Raw genomic sequence first — 20,310 nt, forward strand, 5'->3', positions numbered from 1 at the left:
ACTTTGTTGAGATAGGTTCTCTTAGTGAACCAAGAGCTTGCCTAATCAGCTACCCTGTCTGGTCAGCAAGGCCCAGAGAGTCTCCTGTCTTTATCTTCCCAGCGCTTGGATTGCAGGTGCATTGCTATTGAACCCTGATGGTTTACATGGATGCTAGGGATGGAACTTGGGTCCTCATGCTTACACTTTGCTAACTGAGCCATCTTCCCAGCTCTTGGGGCTGACGAGGAAGCTCAATAATGGAGCACTTAATTAGCTTGGGCAGGGGCCCTAGCTTCCATCCCCAGCACTGCCAAAGGTAAAAAATAAAATCACATTCACATGAACTTCAAGATACACGGAGCAGCCTTAGAGAATCTGACCACCCTAGACCCTGCCTATCTGCCTCAGTCACCAAAGAAATGGCTGCCTTAAGCCACCTCCTCCCATCCCACGTGTATCAGTATACATGTGGGATAGCCACTTTGAGCTTTGGAAGCTATGGACGAGGAGTGTCTGAGCACCGACTCAGGAGGTCTGGGGAGTGGAGGAACAATCAAAGCCAGGTTCCTGTCTCATTTCCCAGAGCCCTGCTCTCTTAGAACCTCAGCATTTTCCCCACAGATCGAGACTTTCAGACAGGCAAGCAGCTGTCGCTGGCTCTGCAAGTCTGGCAGCAATGGTCACCCACCCCCTCCACAGCTCTCCTGTTTGAATACAGTGACCTGTTGTGGGCTGGGGGGCAGGCTTGCGTGCCAGCTGGCAGAGCTACTCAGGAGGAGGGACAGCTTTCCCTTCTTAAAGGATTTCCCAGGAGGACATGTAGTTAACAGATTAAGAGGTGGAGTGTTTGCTGTTTCTAAAAAGAACCAATCATTTATTTTTTTGTGTTTGTAAAACCCAGGAAGCTTTAATATGTTAATTTTCCCACCTGTGATTCACAGGATTCCCATTGGCTTGGGAACCTGCCTGGTGCTGATGTTTAATTGGCTTGTGGCCACTTTCCCAGCCATTTGGTTGCAACTCTTCTCAGATGTTGTTCAGTAAAGGGCCAGATGAACTGGTAAGGAAAGGGAGGAAAGGCAGGGCATGCAAGGGTGTGTGGCTCAGGGAGATATAGAAAGGGTTTAAAACAGAGCTTGGTTTTGTTTTATTTTTCAGCTTTCAATATTCCATGAGTGAATTTTCCACATCAGTAGCACAATAGAAATTCCATAAGAAGTTTTTAAAAGTAAAGACAGCCTGGGTCCTACTCTGAAAATTACCAAAAATAAATTTTTTAAGATAAGGTTTCTCTGTATGGCTCTGGCTATCCTGGATCTCACTCTGTCGACCAGGGCCACCTAAAACTCTCAGAGATCTACCTGTGTCTGCCTCTGGAGTGTTGGGATTAAAGGCGTACGTGTGTCACCACCGTTCAGTGGATACTGATTTCCTTGGGTTTCAGGATTTATTTAATTTTTCATTTTCTCTAAATGATTTTGTAATCTAATTTGAGTGAGCATGCCTATATGACCAGAGGCCTGGGAGGAAAGAGGCTGAACCAGGGTCAGTGTGTGTCTCCTGAGTGGAGAGCTATCTGCTTATATGGGGATGATCCAGCCGTAGCAGTAAGCATGAATGAACATTTCAGAGAAATTCATTCTTATCGGGGTGGCTAGAATCACAAGGACACATGACCCAACTTGACACCACAACAGAACCTACTCTGGAATCACATGAGTTTCACCCTCTCGGGGAAGACACACACACACACAAAATTAAAAAAAACCTAAAATAAATCTCTTTCTAAAAAAAAGCAGTATGAAGTAAATGCCATAGATAAATGTGGTATGGAATATGGAATGAAACGAACAAGAAGGAGTTAACCAGACTGGCTTCCTCGAGAGGGTGTTTTAAGCTGGATCTTGAAGTGATAGGCATGAATTAGCAGAGAGAAGTGGGATGTGTTCAAAGGCAAGGAGCAAACACGGAAATAAGCAAACCATATGTGCGGGTCGATAAGCATAGTTGCTTGGCTGGAGAGGAAAATAAGGAGAGAGGAGATTGGAGAGATTTGGGACAGGCAGAGCAAGTCAGTTAAAAGCCTCCCAGGCCAGTTTGAGAAATTTAGCTTCAATGTGCTTGATTTGAAGGAGTACACTGTAGGTCCTTGAGCGGAGGGGTGACAGAGTGAAGGCTGATTTGGACCAGCATGAAAGATGGGCGGGAGCAAGGCAACTAACTGTAAGGCCAAGGAACAAATGTGAAACATGTGATGAGCTTAGGCGGTCCTCTCCTTTGTTGCACACCATGCATGTGTTTTATTTCCAGCCCTATTGCCTACTGCACATATCCAATGTGCAGGAAAGTATGGTGTTCCAATGTAAAGAGCTCCAACACATCGTGACTAGGTGGTGAGATAGCACTACCTTTTGGGATAAATCGAAGATTGTACTGAGTAGATGGGGCTAAAAGGTGGCAGTTTAGGAGTAAGCTGCAAGCAAGAGTCAGGTAGATGACAGAGTCCTAGAAACAACTAGCATAATGCAAAAGAAAACTTGGGGAAAGGTGGGGGGGTGGTGGCACACACCTTTAGTCCCAGCACTTGGGACGCAGAGGCCGACGAATTTCTGAATTCGAGGCCAGCCTGGTCTACAGAGTGAGTTCCAGAACAGCCAGGGCTACACAGAGAAACCCTGTCTCAGAAAAAAAGAAAGAAAAGGAAAAGGAAGGAAAGGAAAGGAAAGGAAAGGAAAGGAAAGGAAAGGAAAGGAAAGGAAAAGAAAGGAAAGGAAAGAAAACTTGGGGGAAATTATCCACTAGGTGTCATCATTATTATAAATTGTAATAGGATTTGCCACATACAATAGGCAGAATAATCCCCTCCTAAATATGTCTATTCCATAATCCTCCAAACCTGTGAATATGCTACGACAGAATGGAATAAGAAGTGCAGATGCAATTAAGATTGCTAATCAGCTGACCTTAAAATAGGGAGATTAGCATGAATTAGTCAAGTGAGACTAATGCAGTCAATAGAGTTGGTCTATGTGAGAGAGTCTGGAGAGAAAGTTGGAGAGATGTAATGAGAGGACTCATCTCGCCCTTGCTAGCCTTTAATTAGGGAAGAAGCCAAGGACCAAGGAGTGTGGGTGAATCCAGGAGCCGGAAAGGTAAGGAAACAGATCCAACTCTAGACCATCAAAAGTGACACAGACCACCTTGCACTTGACTTTTAACCCAATAACACTTGTATTGAACCTCTGACCTCCAAGACTTTTAAGGACTAGATGTATATTATTTAAGCTACTAAATTTGGAGTCACGGGCTACAGCAACAATAAGAAATTAATGCCACCGAAGTTTTCAAATAGCAAGTACTCATTACATTTTTCTTTTTCCTTTCTTTCCTTTCTTTATTTTACTTTTGAGACAGGGTTTTGTGTATCTCAGGCTGACCTCAAACTTGCTCTATAGCTGAGATAACCCATGAAGTGATGATTTTCCTACCCCTACCTCCCAAGTGCTATGATTACAGTTTCTGTGCCACCACGCCCAGGGTCTTGTATATGGCAGGCAAGCTGTACATGTACTCTACAAACTGAGCCACATTCCCAGCTTCCATATGCCATCATAAAGATATTTGATTGATAAGCATGCCATTCGATGCCAGCTTTTGTTACCAAAAGGCATCGGTGATGTCTGCTGTGTGGGTTACTAACTCCTGTTCTACAAAATGGGCACAACAGCATTCAATCTTTTCACACATGAACATGAAAGATGAATGACAACATCATACTAATAGCTTATTAGGGGTGTAGGCACCTCAGAAATGAACAAATGCACGTATTAGAGTTTAAAAGAGTGTGTTGCATTTGTGCACTGGGATGGCTTCCTACAATCCAACCGAGCACTTAGGAGGCTAGAATGTGGGTGGATCAGGAGTTTAAAGCCAGCTTGGGTTATATAGGGAGATCCTAGCTCAAAAGGAAGGAAGGAAGGAAGGAAGGAAGGAAGGAAGGAAGGAAGGAAGGAAGGAAGGAAGGAAGGAAGGAAGGAAGGAAGGAGGGCAAGTGAGATGGTTCAGCATGTAAAATAGCTTTCTGCCCAATCCCGGAGACCTGAATTTAATCCCCAGGTCTCATACAAACTCTATAAGCTGTCCTCTGACCTCCACACTCATGCCCTGGCACAGAGAGAGTCATATACATACAGAATCAATAAATGTAAAATAAACAAACAGGAGAGTATCTGGTTGTAAGATCAGTACACTATTATCCATGAAACATCAATTACACATCTACTTCAGTTGCCTGAATTTCCTTGGCAGAGGAGATGGAAGTTAAAACTAAAACCTGGTCCAGTTCTTCTCAGATGTCCCACTCAGGCCTGAGCATATTTGGGAAGGGTCTGCTAAAACCGATTATTCACTTGAAGCAGTACTTCCCATGCGTGACTAACTGTAAAAAATCATGCCCAAAGATGTTGGTTTTGGTTGTGTTTTTGAAACGGGGTCTCATGTAACCCACACTGGCCTCAAAGGATGACCTTGAACTTTTGATCCTACCTCCTCTACCCTCCCAAATGATGGGACCACAGGCATGCCTTTCTCCTCAACACCTGGCTCATGTATAAACAATTAAAATCTCTGACTACTCCTGCTGTTCCTCCTAGACCATTTAAATCAGCATTGCTCGAGGTGGATTCAGGGATAGCTAAGTCTTTATGAGCTCTTGGGTGACTCTGCTGTACAGCCAGCTTGGGAACCATTGCTTTAAAGTGATATTCTACCTCACCCCAAAATTGTCTGGCTATGCCCAATTAGCCTTCCCTAGTGTTATGGAGGAAAGAAATCAAATGGACTGGTCCCCTGTGGGACCAGCCAAGGACCCCCATCTGGTACCCTTGCCTCTCCAGGCCTTGGCTTCCCATCCTTTATCTCTTGTCAGAGTTGCTGGAGTGAGCCAGTTCTATACCAGGGCACCCCAGGAAGGAGATACAGCTGGAGCATGTCAAATTAATCCCTGCTGTAGCTTCTCCTGGCTGCCTAATGCCTTAAACTCCATTCTCCTTATCTCATTTTCCACTTGAAGATGGCCTGGGCATATTTAGTTACAGCTTTCACCCGGCTTCCTTGTTCATAGTAGAGAGAACATGAGGTAGTGTTCACATATTGTTCTCCTGGAGACAACAAACTGAAACAGACACCTCTGGGCCATTACCGGTACTCTATTACTGTAGAAGCACATAAGGTCAAAAAGGAAACAATCAAAGGAATGCCCCATGGGATCTCTTGTGGCCCAGCACGTCTCCAGTTCTCCTGCTTAACTTTATTGCTCTAGTGTTTTCTGTATGGACAAGTGTTACATGAGGCATCATGATCAGTGAAATCCTCTTTAAGGTAAATGGCTGTTTTCAAACTTTTCTGAAACCTATCTAACCTTTGCTTTCCTTCCCTTAATTCATTTTTTTTTTTACAAACATCTGTCTTAAAAATATATATATATTTATTGTGAATACAGCATCCTGCATGCATGCCTGTAAGCCAGAAGAGGGCACCAGATCTCATTATAGATGGTTGTGAGCCACCATGTGGTTGTTGGAAATTGAACTCAGGACCTCTAAAAGAACAGCTGGTGCTCTTAACCACTGAGCCATCTCTCCAGCACCCCCTTAATTCAACTTTTATTCCTGTTGGCAAAAGTTCATCTGTGTTCTTTTAGGAGCCATGCTTAGCCCACGGTGGGGCCCAGTTGTATAGCTGGGAAAAAAGCTACTGATGGAATGGGCATTACTTCTGTAGCTACCTATTGATGTGCTTAGCCTTCTTAAAGCCCTCTTTCTGTTTCATTGATGATACTGGACTGCCTGGAGTGGGGGGGGGGGGGTAAGGAGAAACTGAAGAGAAATCAGTTAAGCCAGTTAGTCAGACTCAAGTCAGTAATTCTTCCATAGTCAGTCAACCGACCAGCCAAGTAAGAGGAAGGGAGGGGGAGGAAGGAAGGAAGGAAGGAAGGAAGGAAGGAAGAAAGGAAAAAAGAAAGAAAGAAAGAAAGAAAGAAAGAAAGAAAGAAAGAAAGAAAGAAAGAAAGAAAGAAAGAAAGAAAGAAAGAAAGAAAGAAAGAAAGAAAGAAAGATCAAAGCTGTACGGCAGTAAGGAATTCTTACAGGCCACCCAGGGTCAGCAAACCCATCAGTTTGTCGCTCCATCAATCAGCCACTCATCCTAGGCAAAATAGTCCTATATTCTAGTTGTCAGCCAATGTCATTTTCTCAAAGAAGCGTCTTCTAGCTTCTGAAACCAAATGTCACATATGCACATACTCAGGCCTAGCCTACATTGCTCTAGGATAATCTCTGTTCTGGTAGCTTTGTAATTTCCTTTCCAGGTTCTTATCACGCCTTGTGGTCACATTTGTTTTTGAGATTATTTGATGTATGATTTATTGCCAGTTACATCCGTCATAAGCTCCACAAAGGCAGAGACCTGGTTGTTCTATTCTGGAATGAGTGGCCCGAGCTGGCAGCTGTCGTCGCTTCGGGATGTGGCTCATCAACATGTCACGGCTTGCTGGGTGGATAGGACAAAACGCGGGTACATTTTAGCTAGAGGGAGCAGCACAGGTTAAGGTATGAACGGGATGAACTAGCTTGGCAAATCAAATTATACGCCATTGTTTGAATGTAAGGTGAGAAGTGGTAATATGGGAAGAGGGCATATAAGCCACGCTAAGACACATGTGGTTGAAGATGGAGGGCTCATGTAGGAGGAAGATGTAGGTCCTGATCATGTTGTAAGGTAGTTGGATTCCATCATTATTGACAGTGTTAAGATACAATAAGAGTTGTGCATTAGAAAGAACCCTTAGGTAGTAATAAGGAGTGAAATAGGAAGACACTAGAGGCAGATAAAGCCAATTAGGGAACTACTGGAGATCCTTGAGTTATCGTACCCCCAACCTCTTCCAGAGAATAAGATGACAAAAGACACCTACAGATGAGGCATAACTACACACAGATGAAGTAACTTGAGACCGGAGACACAAGGCAGGGCTGAGAGCCTGCCTCCCCGCTTTTCTCACATCATTGCATACCTTGAGCAGTATGGAGAAGTCAGTGGGGTCCTAAAATAAAGCCATAGCAGTGGGAATTGTCACGATGTTCATGAACGCCCTGAGGCAAACCTGGTGACTCTTGTGGCCTCCTAGTAATGATGGCAGCAGCTGTCAGCATCCACACCTCTACAAGTCTTTTCTCTCTCTATGTCTTATATAAGGCTGGCCATTCTGTTGTGACTCAGATGTTTCCATTAACGGAAGGTACAAACATCCCCAGAGTCCCTTACTAATAACGACTGGAAAATATTTATTTATTTATTTATTTATTTATTTATTATAATAAATAAATATGCCCCATCTCCTGGTCCCCCCTCACAAAGTCCCTCCCCTACTCCCTCCCATTTACCTATGAGAGGGAGCCCCCCACCCCCACCCCCGTATCTCCCCAACCCTAGTCCATCAAGTCTTTGAAGGATTAGGCACATCTGCTCCCAATGAGGCAGGACAAGGCAGCCCTCTGCTACATATGTGCCTGGGTGGGGGTGGGGGCCTCTGTCTAGCCACTGTATGCTCTTTGGTTGGTGATTCAGGCTCTAGGAGTCCCCAAGGGTCCAGCTTAGTTGACTCTGTTGGTCTTCCTGTGGGGTTTCTATCCCCTTCGGGGCCTTCAATCCTTCTCCCGACTCTTCATAAATGGGTGAGTAACCTATGTCCCATCCAATGTTTGGCTGCGGATATCCGCATCTCATTCAGTTAGCTGCTAGGTAGAGCCTCTCAGAGGACAGTTAAACTAGATTTCTGTCTGTAAGCATAACAGAGTGTCATTAATAGGGTTAGGGATTGGCGTTTGCTGCAGGTTTCCATTCATTCTCCTGGCCCTCTGGGCCTCTCTCCTGTCTCTTCCCACACCTGATCCTGCCCCTCAATTCCTCTCCCCTCTCCACCCAAGTCCCTCCCTCCCTCTACCTCTCATCACTATTTTGTCCCTGTCCCCTGTTTAAGTGAGATTCAAGCATCTTCACTTGGGCCTTCCTTCTTGTTTACTTCCTTGGGTCTGTGGAGTGTATCCTGGGTATTCTGTACATTTTGGCTAATATCCACTTATCAGTAAATACATACCATGCATGTCCTTTGGGGTCTGGGTTACCTCACTCAGGATGATATTTTCTAGTTGACTTGATAACATTTAATCCATGGTTCCTCTCATGAGAAGAGAGCCATTTCTTCTCAGTGTATAAAAACTGTTCCTTTTTCCTCTCCATGGTATTTCATGAATTTAATAGAAGCATCATTAGTCATTAACTTGTCCCTTTAGTGACAATACAAATGCCTTACTGTGACAAGCATTGGCACTGGATATTCAAAAACTGCTTAATGAATGAAACTAGAGTGGTAGCACTCTAGAGGCTGGGGCTGGAGGATCGCTGCAGTATAGGACCAGTACAGGCTACATAATACAGATCGAGCTAGACTACAAGGTGAAACCTTGTCTCAAAAAAAAAAAAAGGTATTTGATTCACGTGTTTTGAGAAAGGATAAGAGCTAGAGGGTGCATTAAATGATACACTGATTCAGGAATCCCAACACAGAGATAATGTTGATCCACCATGGGTAGAATCAAGGATTGTCGATGAAGCCTGCAGCCTCTACATGGTAGAAAGTTACACAAGAAAACCAGATAGAGAGCAATACAGACTGGGCTGGAAAGATGCTTCAGTGGATAGGTGCACTTGATGCTCTTCCAGAGGACCTGAGTTCATTTCCCAGCTACCACATAACCACATGACCACCTGTAATTTTATCTCCATCTTTTGTGGCTTCCTTGGTAACCTGCACAAATGAGTAAATGCTATCATGTAGACATATATGTGTGTGTGTGTGTGTGTGTGTGTGTGTGTGTGTGTGTGTGTAAAATAAAGAGACCAATGTAAAGATGTTTAGGGATCACAGAACCAGAGCACGGTGTCACCTCACAGAAACATAAGCCAGGAGAAGACTGTCAAAAGCAGAGAGTAATCACTGTTGACCAAAGATTCCTGAGAAGCTGAAGGGAAAGGATTATGAGTTCCAGGCTAGCCTGGGCTACACAGTGAAATCCTCTTTCAAAACCAAACCCAACAAAAAATGTACAATGTTGTACATAAACGGTTGTGCATGCCTATAATGCCGGCACTTGTGAATCTGAGGTATGACAACTACCAGGATTTTGAGGCTAGCCCAGGCTCTGTAGCAAAACACTGTCTTAAACAAAAGGTAGCAAGTTAAGAGGTGTATTGAACAGATCAAACAATGCCATGTAAGCTGACTTTAATCCACAACCTGTCTCAATAAATATTTATTATGACACAATCATAGCCATTTGTTTAGTTTACAGATTATCTATGGATGGCTATTTTCATAGCCCATAATTTCAGCTACCACACAATGGAGACAGTTTCAACAAAACCCAAGTGGCCTGCAAGAACTAAAATATTTTCACTCTAACCCTGCAGTATGGCATGGTGGTGGAAGCCTGTAATCCTAATATCTAGGAAGGTGATGATGTAGGAGGGTCTCAATTCAGAAACTAGCTTGATCCTGTATCTGCAATACATACAAATTGGCTGGAGACATGGCTCAGAAATTAAGAGCTCTGGCTGCTCTTCCAGAAGACACAGGTTTGATTCTCAGTACCCACAATGACAGCGTAAAATCAATTCATAACTCTGGTTCTTAGGAATCAAATTCCTAATTCTGGTCTCCAAGGACACCAGACAAACATGTTGTGCACAGACATGCATGCAGGTAAAACAATCACACACATAAAATAAAGGAAAAAATTTAAATAGATCACACAAAAAATTAAACATACAAACAAGTGCTGATCTCTGGTCTGAATGAACTAGTATATGTTCAACTCAACCCATATATTGAGTCCCTGAGAATCAGCAAAGAAAACTGATCAGACTTCATCCACCAGCTGAACTAGTCTGGATTCAGAACTGTTCCTAAGGGGATAGGAACAGCCCAGGGCAGATGATTTAGGAGTTGCTTGGGTTTTCTTGAATGCTCATGAAAGCCCTTCATTTTTACTAGTAAGGTCCTAATCATTTTTCTCCTGGACTGCTTTAGTCACATCCTAACTGAGAAGGGATGCTCCCTCTTCATTGGGGGGAAGGGCTTTTATTTTGTGGTGCTGGAAATCAAAGCTAGAGCCTCGCTCACGTTGGGCAAGCATACTACTACTAAACCATATCCCCTATTTGAAAAAGGCTTTATTGTAGGCCAGGCTTTCCTCCAATTCACTGGGTATCCAAGGTAACCTTGAACTCCTGATCATCCTGCCTTCACCTCCAAACACTAGGATGATGGACACGTGCTACAGCTCACCTGGCTTCCTAAGGAAAGTCCTCTGGTAACCCCGAGGTCATGACTCCTCATAGTCCCTGGCTCCCTTCTCAGCCAGTCTCTACAAGTTATCATCTCGGTTCAATTTGTTCCAACTTACCCAGGTGACACTTTAAAAAAATGATAGATGAAATCTGAAGGAGGCTGCTGTTTTGTTTATCACTGTAGGAATCTCTGAAACAGTTGAGCAGATAACTCAAGGATCAGTCAACAGATTGTGATATTTCCCAATGTGGATTTCAAAACAGCAGCAATTGGGAGCAGAGAAGCAGTTCCACAGTAGAGTGCTGGCCCAGAGCTCACGAAGTCCTACATGCCATTTCTAGCACCGAAAAAGAAATAACAAGAATCTTGTTGACAGGGAGCTTTTCTGTTTTAAAAAAAAAAAAAAAAAAAGTGGATCATTGCGGCCAAATGACTTTGGAATACTAAAATCTTCTTTGACATTGCATGGAATATAGTAGTTAATATAGCATAGGATCTGTAATTCCCATAACAAAATTATCTGCATAACTTGTTTAACCTACAACCCTTAACTCCAGACCAAGGAAATTCTTTTAAGAAGCACCAATAAAGCCAGGCTTTAATCCCAGCACTTGGGAGGCAGAGACAGGTGGATTTCTGAGTTCGAGGCCAGCCTGGTCTACAGAGTGAGTTCCAGGACAGCCAGTGTTACATAGAGAAAACTTGGGAGAGAGAGAGAGAGAGAGAGAGAGAGAGAGAGAGAGAGAGAGAGAGAGAGAGCAATGAAAAAGAAAGAATCAGAAAAGGGAACACCTGGGCAGTGGAGGCACAGGCCTTTAATCCCAGCACTTGGGAGGCAGAGGCAGGTGGATTTCTGAGTTCGAGGCCAGCCTGGTCTACAGAGTGAGTTCCAGGACAGCCAGGGCCACACAGAGAAACCTTGTATCCAAATCCCCCTTCCTCCCAAAAAAGAAGAAGAAGCAGCACCAGTAAAAAGCCAAGTAGTGGTGGTACACACATTTAGTCACAGCACTTGGCAGGTAGAGGCAGGTAGATCTGTGAGTTCAAGGCTAGCCTGGTCTACATGGTAAGTTGGTAAGTTACAGGACAGCCAGTGTTACATAAATAAAACTTGGAGAGAGAGAGAGAGAGAGAGAGAGAGAGAGAGAGAGAGAGAGAGAGCAAGAAAAGGGAACACCCGAGCTGTGGTGGCACACGCCTTTAGTCCCAGCACGTGGGAGGCAGAGGCAGTCAGATTTCTGAGTTCGAGGCCAGCTTGGTCTACAGAGTGAGTTCCAGAACAGCTAGGGCTACACAGAGAAACCCTGTCTCGAAAAAACCCGAGAGAGAGAGAGAGAGAGAGAGAGAGAGAGAGAGAGAGAAGGTAATGTAAACACCAGGCTAACCAGAGGTATACAGAGTGAGAATTCAATGTCAAAAGAAAAAATAATCAGTGGTCATTTCCAAGCAGGGCTCAGACCGGAAAAGTTTTGTCCCTTAAGTCACAGGACTCCATCGTATAGAGTGTTGTATCCAGGAAACTCATTTGGATGTTGTCAGGACACATGGAGAGGAGCAAAGAATACTTCATGCGGCCAAGGTGCTTACACTCAAGGATATTCCAGGCAATCCCTCAGCCTAGCCTAGATTCGCAGCCCCCCCCCCCCCACTCTCCCAGCTGGTCCACACATCTGCTGAGCTCTGACAAATGCAAATACAGCCATAGAACAGTCACATGATGTTACATAATTTTAGTCTTTTTCAGTAAAGGTGCTTCATTAAATGTGTGGGTAAAGGTTTATTTAAAGCTGATACCTAAAGAAGTGTTTACTACAGAGGAATATCCACGTCAGAGGAAACTGCCTGGCCATGGACCTCAAGTAGGGTTTGGAATGTAGGATTCTTTTAACTGCTCAACATGTCTTTTCTTTGTTACTCTCCTCCCAGAGATGTCTCCCTCCCACCTTCTCAAGTCTTTATGTTTTGAACCATCTCTTCCACAGCCTCTGGTGCTGTTGATGGAGTGGCCTGAAGCCACCAACTTTGCCTGCCTGATTGCGGGATACTGCCGTCTTCTGCTGGATTCCAGGAAGATGGTCTTCTCCAGGCCTGCCAGCCAGCCTCTTCCACCTCCAATGATAAAGGCAGGTAGGGCTCAGCCTCGGATTTTGGTGTGTCTGAGACCTTCTGGACTCTGAGTCATAAAACAAGGGGCTCTACTGCCCTAGAGCTTAGTTTGTGCCAGCAGCGCCAGCCTGTTTGGCAGCAGGCAGAACTGTAACACACACCCTATGGGCACATGTCACTGACAAGCACACAGAGCATTTGCATGTCCCTGTTCCACACAGGAGGCCTGTGACAACACACTATGATTGAGTCAGTGGATGTACATAAGATGTAATAACAATTACATGATAGAGACAATTAAAGAATTGCACTGGCCACATATGACAGCACATTCTTGTAATGGCACAAGATTGCAATGCCAGCTACCAAGGAGGTAGAGGCGGAAAGAGTTCAAGGCCAGTCAAGGCTACGTTTAAAATAAAGCTTTTCTTGAATAGGATTATATTGCTTCTAAGGCAGATCTTTGGTGATCTAGGAGAGATTTCTACCTGTTCTAGCTTTGCTGAAGTAAGGTTGAAAATTAAAATAAGACTTTCTCTTTGTCACATCCGGGATTGAGTGTCTGAAATTTGACTGTCACTGAAGGCTGGGGGTGTGTGGGGAGACTGGGAATGCATAAAAGAAGGCCTAAAAATAGAAGGGAGAAGCCAGTAAAAGCAAATGCAGCCTCCAAGCAAATGGCTTCCCAGTTAGGCTATTTAGTATGTGGCTACTTCTCAGAGACATTCTGGTGATGCTACAAACAGAGATCTTGGGGGGGGGAGCTGTCTAGCCTGGGTGCTCCTGCCCAGAGGGTACAGAGAACTGGATCCTTCATGCCATAGTCCTCAGGCTCATCTATGCACAGGAAGTCTTCCTAACCCCAAGCATCACAGACAGAATGAGAGCAACACCCAGGATTCACCCTTGTCATAAATTGAGCACTTAACCCACTTACCTTTTCCACTTGGTGATATTATTAAACCTGCAAGACTGTCTTGGCTTCTGGTCGCTGCACCTGATGGAGACTATGGTATCTATGAGTAGAAATACACTCCTTGCAGATGACCCAGCACTTGGAAAGCTGAGGATCACCCATTTTAAACATTGGTCTTTATCACAAACAAATCAATCACATGCACAGCAAGCCCAACTTTTGACCTCACATCACTGTTCACAGCAATTGAAAGGCAGTTCATCCCATGCAGATTTGGGAAAGAATTGGTGGTCCCAAAGGAAGAGATGTCATCATAGTAGATGAAAGGAACTGAATTGGAACAGGAAGACACTAGGGGGGTGAGAGTTTGCATGGCTCCAGATGATTAACTCAAAGAGGCAGCTGTGCTTTGCAAACTTACAGATGGCCAAATGTTAGGGGAAACAAAAACCATTGTTAGCATTCTCAGTGTCACCTGTGGTCCTCTTCTGGCTAATCACATCCAAGTAAATTGTACCTCTTACCAAGCACAGAATAGAGTCGTGGAGGGGGGGGGGGCATAGAAAAGGAGAAGTCAGAAGAACGAACCTGGAGCCAGTCAAGGAAGGAGGAGCAGGCAGAACAGTGAGAGCTATTTGCAAGACCATTTTGAGAGAAAGGTAGGCATGGTTATGTAGTCCTGCTCTGTGGGACAGTTATCTGCCATGCCATCTGCACCCTAGCCAATGATGATTGCAAGTGTCCCCCTTACTATGAAGATTGTGGCACTGAACCCAAGACACGGGTTGCGCGTGTTCCTGAGTTCTCACTGAACGCCTTCTGCATGGCTTCCCTGTTGTTTTTTTCAAAGTTAGGCCTGCTTTGTGAGCTTCTCTTGGAGCTAGACATGACTTTCACATCCTGTTTCCAAGGCTCCAGTCCCCAAGAGGCTCCTTGCACACGTGCAGAGTGGCAGAAGCTCGGGGTTCCCCTAGCAAATGGGTCTCTGTCTCCATTTAGGAGACAAATGGACCACTGTAGTTTACACAGCTTCTCCTTAAAATGGAACCAATCAGCTCAGAGGCAGATAGCAACAAGAAAAAATCTGTTTCTCTTTCCTCTTCTGACAAGAAACATATGAAGTTGAGTTTGATATTACTTCCATGGAGGCTGCTTAGGTGTTTGGGAGCTGTTTCCTGGCCTTCTAAACTGCTGTGTGCCAGGTTGACAGCAACCCATAACAGAATGCTCTTGCTATGTAAGGTAACCCTCCTGACTTGGCCCAAATTCAGCAAAGTGCCGGGCTAATGAATTTTCTCGAGCCCCCTAAGGGTAGAGGAGTGCCTCCAAAGAGGCTTCAGCGCAAGCTGCTGTGGGTTACCAGTGCCTTCCAGCTCTTGGAGACCTTTAAGATCACCACCCAAGGCTGAGGTGACTTTCTCCTTCCGATCTCACTTTCATTCTAGAACAGAAGTTCCAGTCCTCTAGCTAAAGCCATAGTAGACAGGCATCTAGCCATCCTGCTGGCACAGGCATATTAGTCCTGGCTTCTTGGAAGGTTGAGACACAAAGATTGCAAGGTCAATGTCTGCCTTGACACCAGGACTATAGAGAGAAGAGGTGTGCTCACACCTTCAGCTGGGTTTTTCCCAGGGACCAAAGCCACAATCCACTCTAGCTATGGCCTCCATGGAAAGGAAGAAGATTGGCCAGGGCTGATTGTTTGTTTGTTTGTTTGTGGCCTCATGGAAGCTGTTGCCTACCACCTAGCCCAGCCCAGTGCTCAGCCTACCAGGCCAAAGTGATCCTGTTAACCTAGCAACAATGGAAGGAGCACCATGTCTTGAAAACCTGGAAAAGCAGGAGAATGGGAGAGAGGGAGGGAGAGAAGGAAGGAAGCCTTTCCCTCACAGTACTTCCCCAAAGCAAGTATTTCACGATATTCACTGAACAGCTGTTTCTCAAGGACCCATGGTGACAGACATTGGCAATACAGCTGGGCATAGCAGCTGTGATTCTTGGGGAGGTTGCCTTCACACAGCTTACAGTCTAGTGGGGAAAATTTGGACAGATAATTTCTGGATGGTGCCAGTATAGTAAAGTAGCCTGTCATTGACATGGAGAAAGTGCAGCAGTCATAATAGCACCTGCATTCGAGAAGCAAAGAGACACTGAGGCAGCAAGAAATCCAGAGGCAGGGCCAGCAAGATGGCTCCATAAAGACAGGCACATGCCACCAAGCTAGAAATCCTAAGTCACACCCTCCAGGATCCACAGAGTGGAAGGTGAGAGCCAATTCCCACTATGCACATGATGGCATACATGAATGCATACATGAATGCACACATGTACGCACAAGGACAGGCAGACACACAGACACACACTAAGTAGTGGGAAGAAATAAGGACAGAAAAGGAAGACAGGAAGAAGGATCCAGAAGCAGCTGCAATTTCTCCCCAGGCATGAGCTTCCTGTATCTGCTGGGTAACACAAGAAAATAAGGCTTTGGAGATCCCAGTTAGGACCCCAGTTAGAGAAACTATGTATTCTAACATGTTTAGGAATAGTTTGCTGTGCTGAAGAGAATACTCTTATTTTATATACATATATGTGTATATGCAGACTTCACTAGTTTTCATGTGCATATAAGCCAGCAAGCTGAGTACAATGATTCATGTCTCTAATCACAGCACCTAGAAGGCTGATGTAGGCGGATTACACGTTCAAGACCAGCCTAGGCTACAAAATGAGATCCTGCCCCAACCCACCCCCAAAAAACACCCAGCAACAAGTTAGACTGAGCATATCACTCTTTCTTTTTATGATTCAGAAAGACAATATAGTTCTTACAAGGCTTCTATATCATGATTATGACCAAATAACACAACACTATAAAAAATATACCAGGGTCATTCATTTTATATCATATAGAAATACATTGTTCCTTTTAATTGTTATATAATGTGCTACTGTATAGAATATATTTTATTTATCAGTCCATCTGTTGACAGACGTTTAGGTTGTTTTTACCATTTATCTTATTATGAATAATGATGTTAAACATTCATGTCCCATTTTGGGAAGATTTTTGTGGATTTTAGTTTCTTTTCATTAAAATCCTAGGTGTAGAGCAGTCAGTCAAATGATATCTCTGTTGAATCTATGTAGAGGAACTGCCTATTTTCTAAAATGACCCCACCATTTTATATTCTTACCATCAATTGTCGAGAAGTATAACTTCATCAGTATTTGTTATTACCTGTCTTATTACATCCATCATAGTGGTCAGAAGAAGCAACTCCTGATGTTTATTCACAGTTCATGAATGGCCAATGATATTGAACATCTTTCATGTGCTCATTGACCTTTTGTATATCTTCTTTCATGAAATACCCATTCAAATCCATTTTAAGTTGGACCATTTACCCATAAACATGATAGTTTATTATTGCACATTTAATTCTATTGCATTGATCTATACACCTATCTTTATATCAATACTACAGTATCTTTATTACTACTGCTTTGCAGCCAACTTTGAAATCATGAATTATCTTCATTTTTTTCTTCCTATTCAGGATTTTAGTTATTCTAGGTACTTGGGATTCTACATGAATTTTATAATGGACTTACCAATTTTCCACAAAGTCAGCTGAGATTCTGATGTGGATTATGTTGAGCCAGTAGATCAGTTTGAGAAATATTGCCATCATAAGTTGTGTGCAGTATGAAGCCTGCTAGCCCACGAACATAGAATCTTTAATATATTTCTCAAATGTTTTACAGAATTCAGTATATATGTCTTGCTCTTCTTTTTTAAAATTGCATTTAGTGTTTGATACTCTTTTTGTGGCTATTACATCATTTAATTATCCTCTGAACTTTTGAGCTCAGAGTTTCACAGAACCATGAGTTCAAAAAGGATTTTCTTCTACTGATGTGGATTTATAAACAGTATGTTTTAGGTTCCACATGGTGGGATACAACTTTAATGCCTTCGCCCAGAAGGCAGAGGCAGGCAGATCTGCATGAATTCAAGGCCAATGTGGTCCTGTACAGCAAGGTCCAGGCCAGCCAGTGCTAGATAATGATACCTCATCTCAAAAGAAAGTATAACGGACAATGACAAACTGGCAACAGTAATATCATCATCAATAATTCTGGGATGATGGAGGGGTACAGTAAACACACAGGGGTTTATGAGTCAGAGATAAGTGAAATCCTAAACCAAGCAAAAGTAGGCATGTATGCCAATGAGCTCAATACTTACGAGATAGAAGCAGAAGAACCAGGAGTTCAAAGCCATCCTCTGCTACACAGCAAGTTCATGCTTGGCCTGAGCTACGCAAAACCATGTCCCAAAACAAACACAAAAGAAGTGAAATCTTCCTCCACTGAAGTTACCCCACAACCTAGGCCAAATTTCCTAACTTGAGTTCTTTGCTCACCTATAAAGTCCCAAGAACCTCTTCCCCCCTCCACTGGCCTTGTGATATCAGTGGTTATATTGGTCATGTGTAATATTTAATAATTTACCAAACACTTCTACATATTTTACTTTTAAAAATTGTTTTCCATGCCAGGTGTTCATACATTTAATCCCAGCATTTAAAAGGCAGAGGCAGGGGGAAATCTCTTGAGATTGAGGCCAGTCTGACCTATTTAAGTGAGGTCTAGGACAGCCAGGGCCATGTAGAAAGACCCCATCTCAAACACATACACACAAACACACACACACAAACACCACAAAATGTAATTTAATTTACCTCATTTGAGAACTGAGTCTTATCTATAGTAAAATGGCCTTGATCTTGCTCTAGATAGCTAAAGTTAACAGGATGACCTTGAACTCCTGATCCTTCTATCTCTCATCTCTCAACTTCTGGGATTTCAGGCCATGTGTCGCCATAAACATTTTATTTCTTACTCTCTTTCCTCTTTGCTTTTGTTGTTAAAGATTTATTTATTTTATGTAAGTGAGTACACTGTTGCTCTCTTCAGACACACCAGAAGAGGATATCAGATCACATTACAGATGGTTGTGAGCCACCATGTGGTTGCTGGGAATTGAACTCAGGACCTCTGGAAGAGCAGAGCTCTTAACCACTAAGCTATCTTTCCAGCCCCTCTCTCTTTCTTTTTTTAATGTGGTGCCAGCAATCAGACCTAGGGTTTCACACATGCAAAGCAATTGCCTACTATCTATATCCTAAGCCCAGCTGTGGGGGCTTTTTCAATAACATTTATCATGTTGAAGTTTCCTTTTTGATTCAATTGGTTGAGTTTATTTTTCTTTTTTTTTATTCGATATATTTTTTATTTACATTTCAAATGATTTCCCCTTTTCTGGACCCCCACTCCCTGAAAGTCACATAAGCCCCCTTCCCTTCCCCTGTTCTCCCACCTACCCCCTTCCCACTTCCCTGTTCTGGTTTTGCCCTATACTGCTACACTGAGTCTTTCCAGAACCAGGGGCCACTCCTCCATTCTTCTTATACCTCATTTGATGTGTGGATTATGTTTTGGGTATTCCAGTTTTCAAGGCTAATATCCACTTATTAGTGAGTGCATACCATGATTGATCTTTTGAGACTGGATTACCTCACTTAGTATGATATTCTCCAGCTCCATCCATTTGCTTAAGAATTTCATGAATTCATTGTTTCTAATGGCTGAATAGTACTCCATTGTGTATATGTACCACATTTTTTGCATCCATTCTTCTGTTGAGGGATACCGGGGTTCTTTCCAGCTTCTGGCTATTATAAATAGGGCTGCTATGAACATAGTGGAGCATGTATCCTTATTTGGTTGAGTTTTTAATCACAATAAGCTCCTGGTTTTTTTTCAAATGGTTTCTGTGCCTATTGAGATGAACTTGCAAATTTTATCCTCTATTATCATATATTACATTATCTATTATTATTGCATGAATTAATAATTTATTTGGGGAGCCAGGCAGTGGTGGCGCATGCCTGTAATCCCAGCACTCTGGGAAACAGAGACAGGCGGATTTCTGAGTTCGAGGCCAGCCTGGTCTACAGAGTGAGTTCCAGGACAGCCAGGGCTAGACAGAGAAATCCTGCCTTGATAAAACCAAAATCCAAAAAACCAAAATAATAGTAATAATAATAATAATAATTTGTTTTGGGGCTGCAGAGATTGGCCAGTGATTAAGAGCACCATGACTATCCTTCTAGAGAACCCAAGTTTGATTCTCAGCAGCTATATGATACCCCACAACCATCTGTTCCAGGGGATCTAATATCCTCTTCTGACCTCTATAGGTACCAGGCACTCAAATGATACATGGGCACATATGCAGGCTAACACCCGTACACGTAGAATAAAAGTAGAATTTTAGAATGATTTTTCATGTCAAAGCAACTTTGCATTAATGTAGCAAATCCACCACTGATATGTAATTATTAGTATGGAATACTTTTTATGGGTTTCTGGGTTAGGATTAGTTAAGATTTTGTACCTGTATTTATTATAGACATTGTAGTCATAAGATAGTGATCTGTAGTTTTATTGTGTTGTCTTTCTTTCTTCTATTAAGACAATACTGGTCCCAGCCTGAGATAAAATGTATTCTTGTCTCTTCTTTCTTTTTTTCTTTGCTTTGAAAACAGTGCCTTGCTGTAGCCAAGGCTAGTCTGTCCTCTGGTTCATGGTGATCTTCCTGCCTCAGTCAAATTCTGGGAGGTAAAAGCAAGAGGTCCAGGAGTTCAAGGCCAGTTTCAGAAACATAGTGAGTTAGAGGCTAGCCTAAGCTATAAGACACCCTATCTCAAATAAAAAGGTACAGCATTAGAGTCAGGTGTGGTGTTATAGACTTGCAACCCCAGCACTTAGAAAAGGAGGATCACCACAAATTTATGACCAGCTCAGCCTACATTATGAATTCCAGACTAGC

At 43.3% G+C, this 20,310-nt stretch overlaps 1 protein-coding gene across 1 annotated transcript in view; it reads left to right on the forward strand.

Annotated features, from left to right (window-relative positions):
• The window catches only part of Frmpd3 (FERM and PDZ domain containing 3), a 69,593-nt gene that overhangs the window by 42,003 nt on the left and 7,280 nt on the right, over window positions 1-20,310 (forward strand). Inside the window, exon 12 of the mRNA XM_052171729.1 lies at window positions 12,373-12,517. Within this exon, the coding sequence (XP_052027689.1) occupies window positions 12,373-12,517 (145 nt within the window). The remainder of the gene's footprint in view (window positions 1-12,372; window positions 12,518-20,310) is intronic.

Source organism: Apodemus sylvaticus, chromosome X, assembly GCF_947179515.1.
Source record: "Apodemus sylvaticus chromosome X, mApoSyl1.1, whole genome shotgun sequence".
NCBI lineage: Eukaryota > Metazoa > Chordata > Mammalia > Rodentia > Muridae > Apodemus > Apodemus sylvaticus.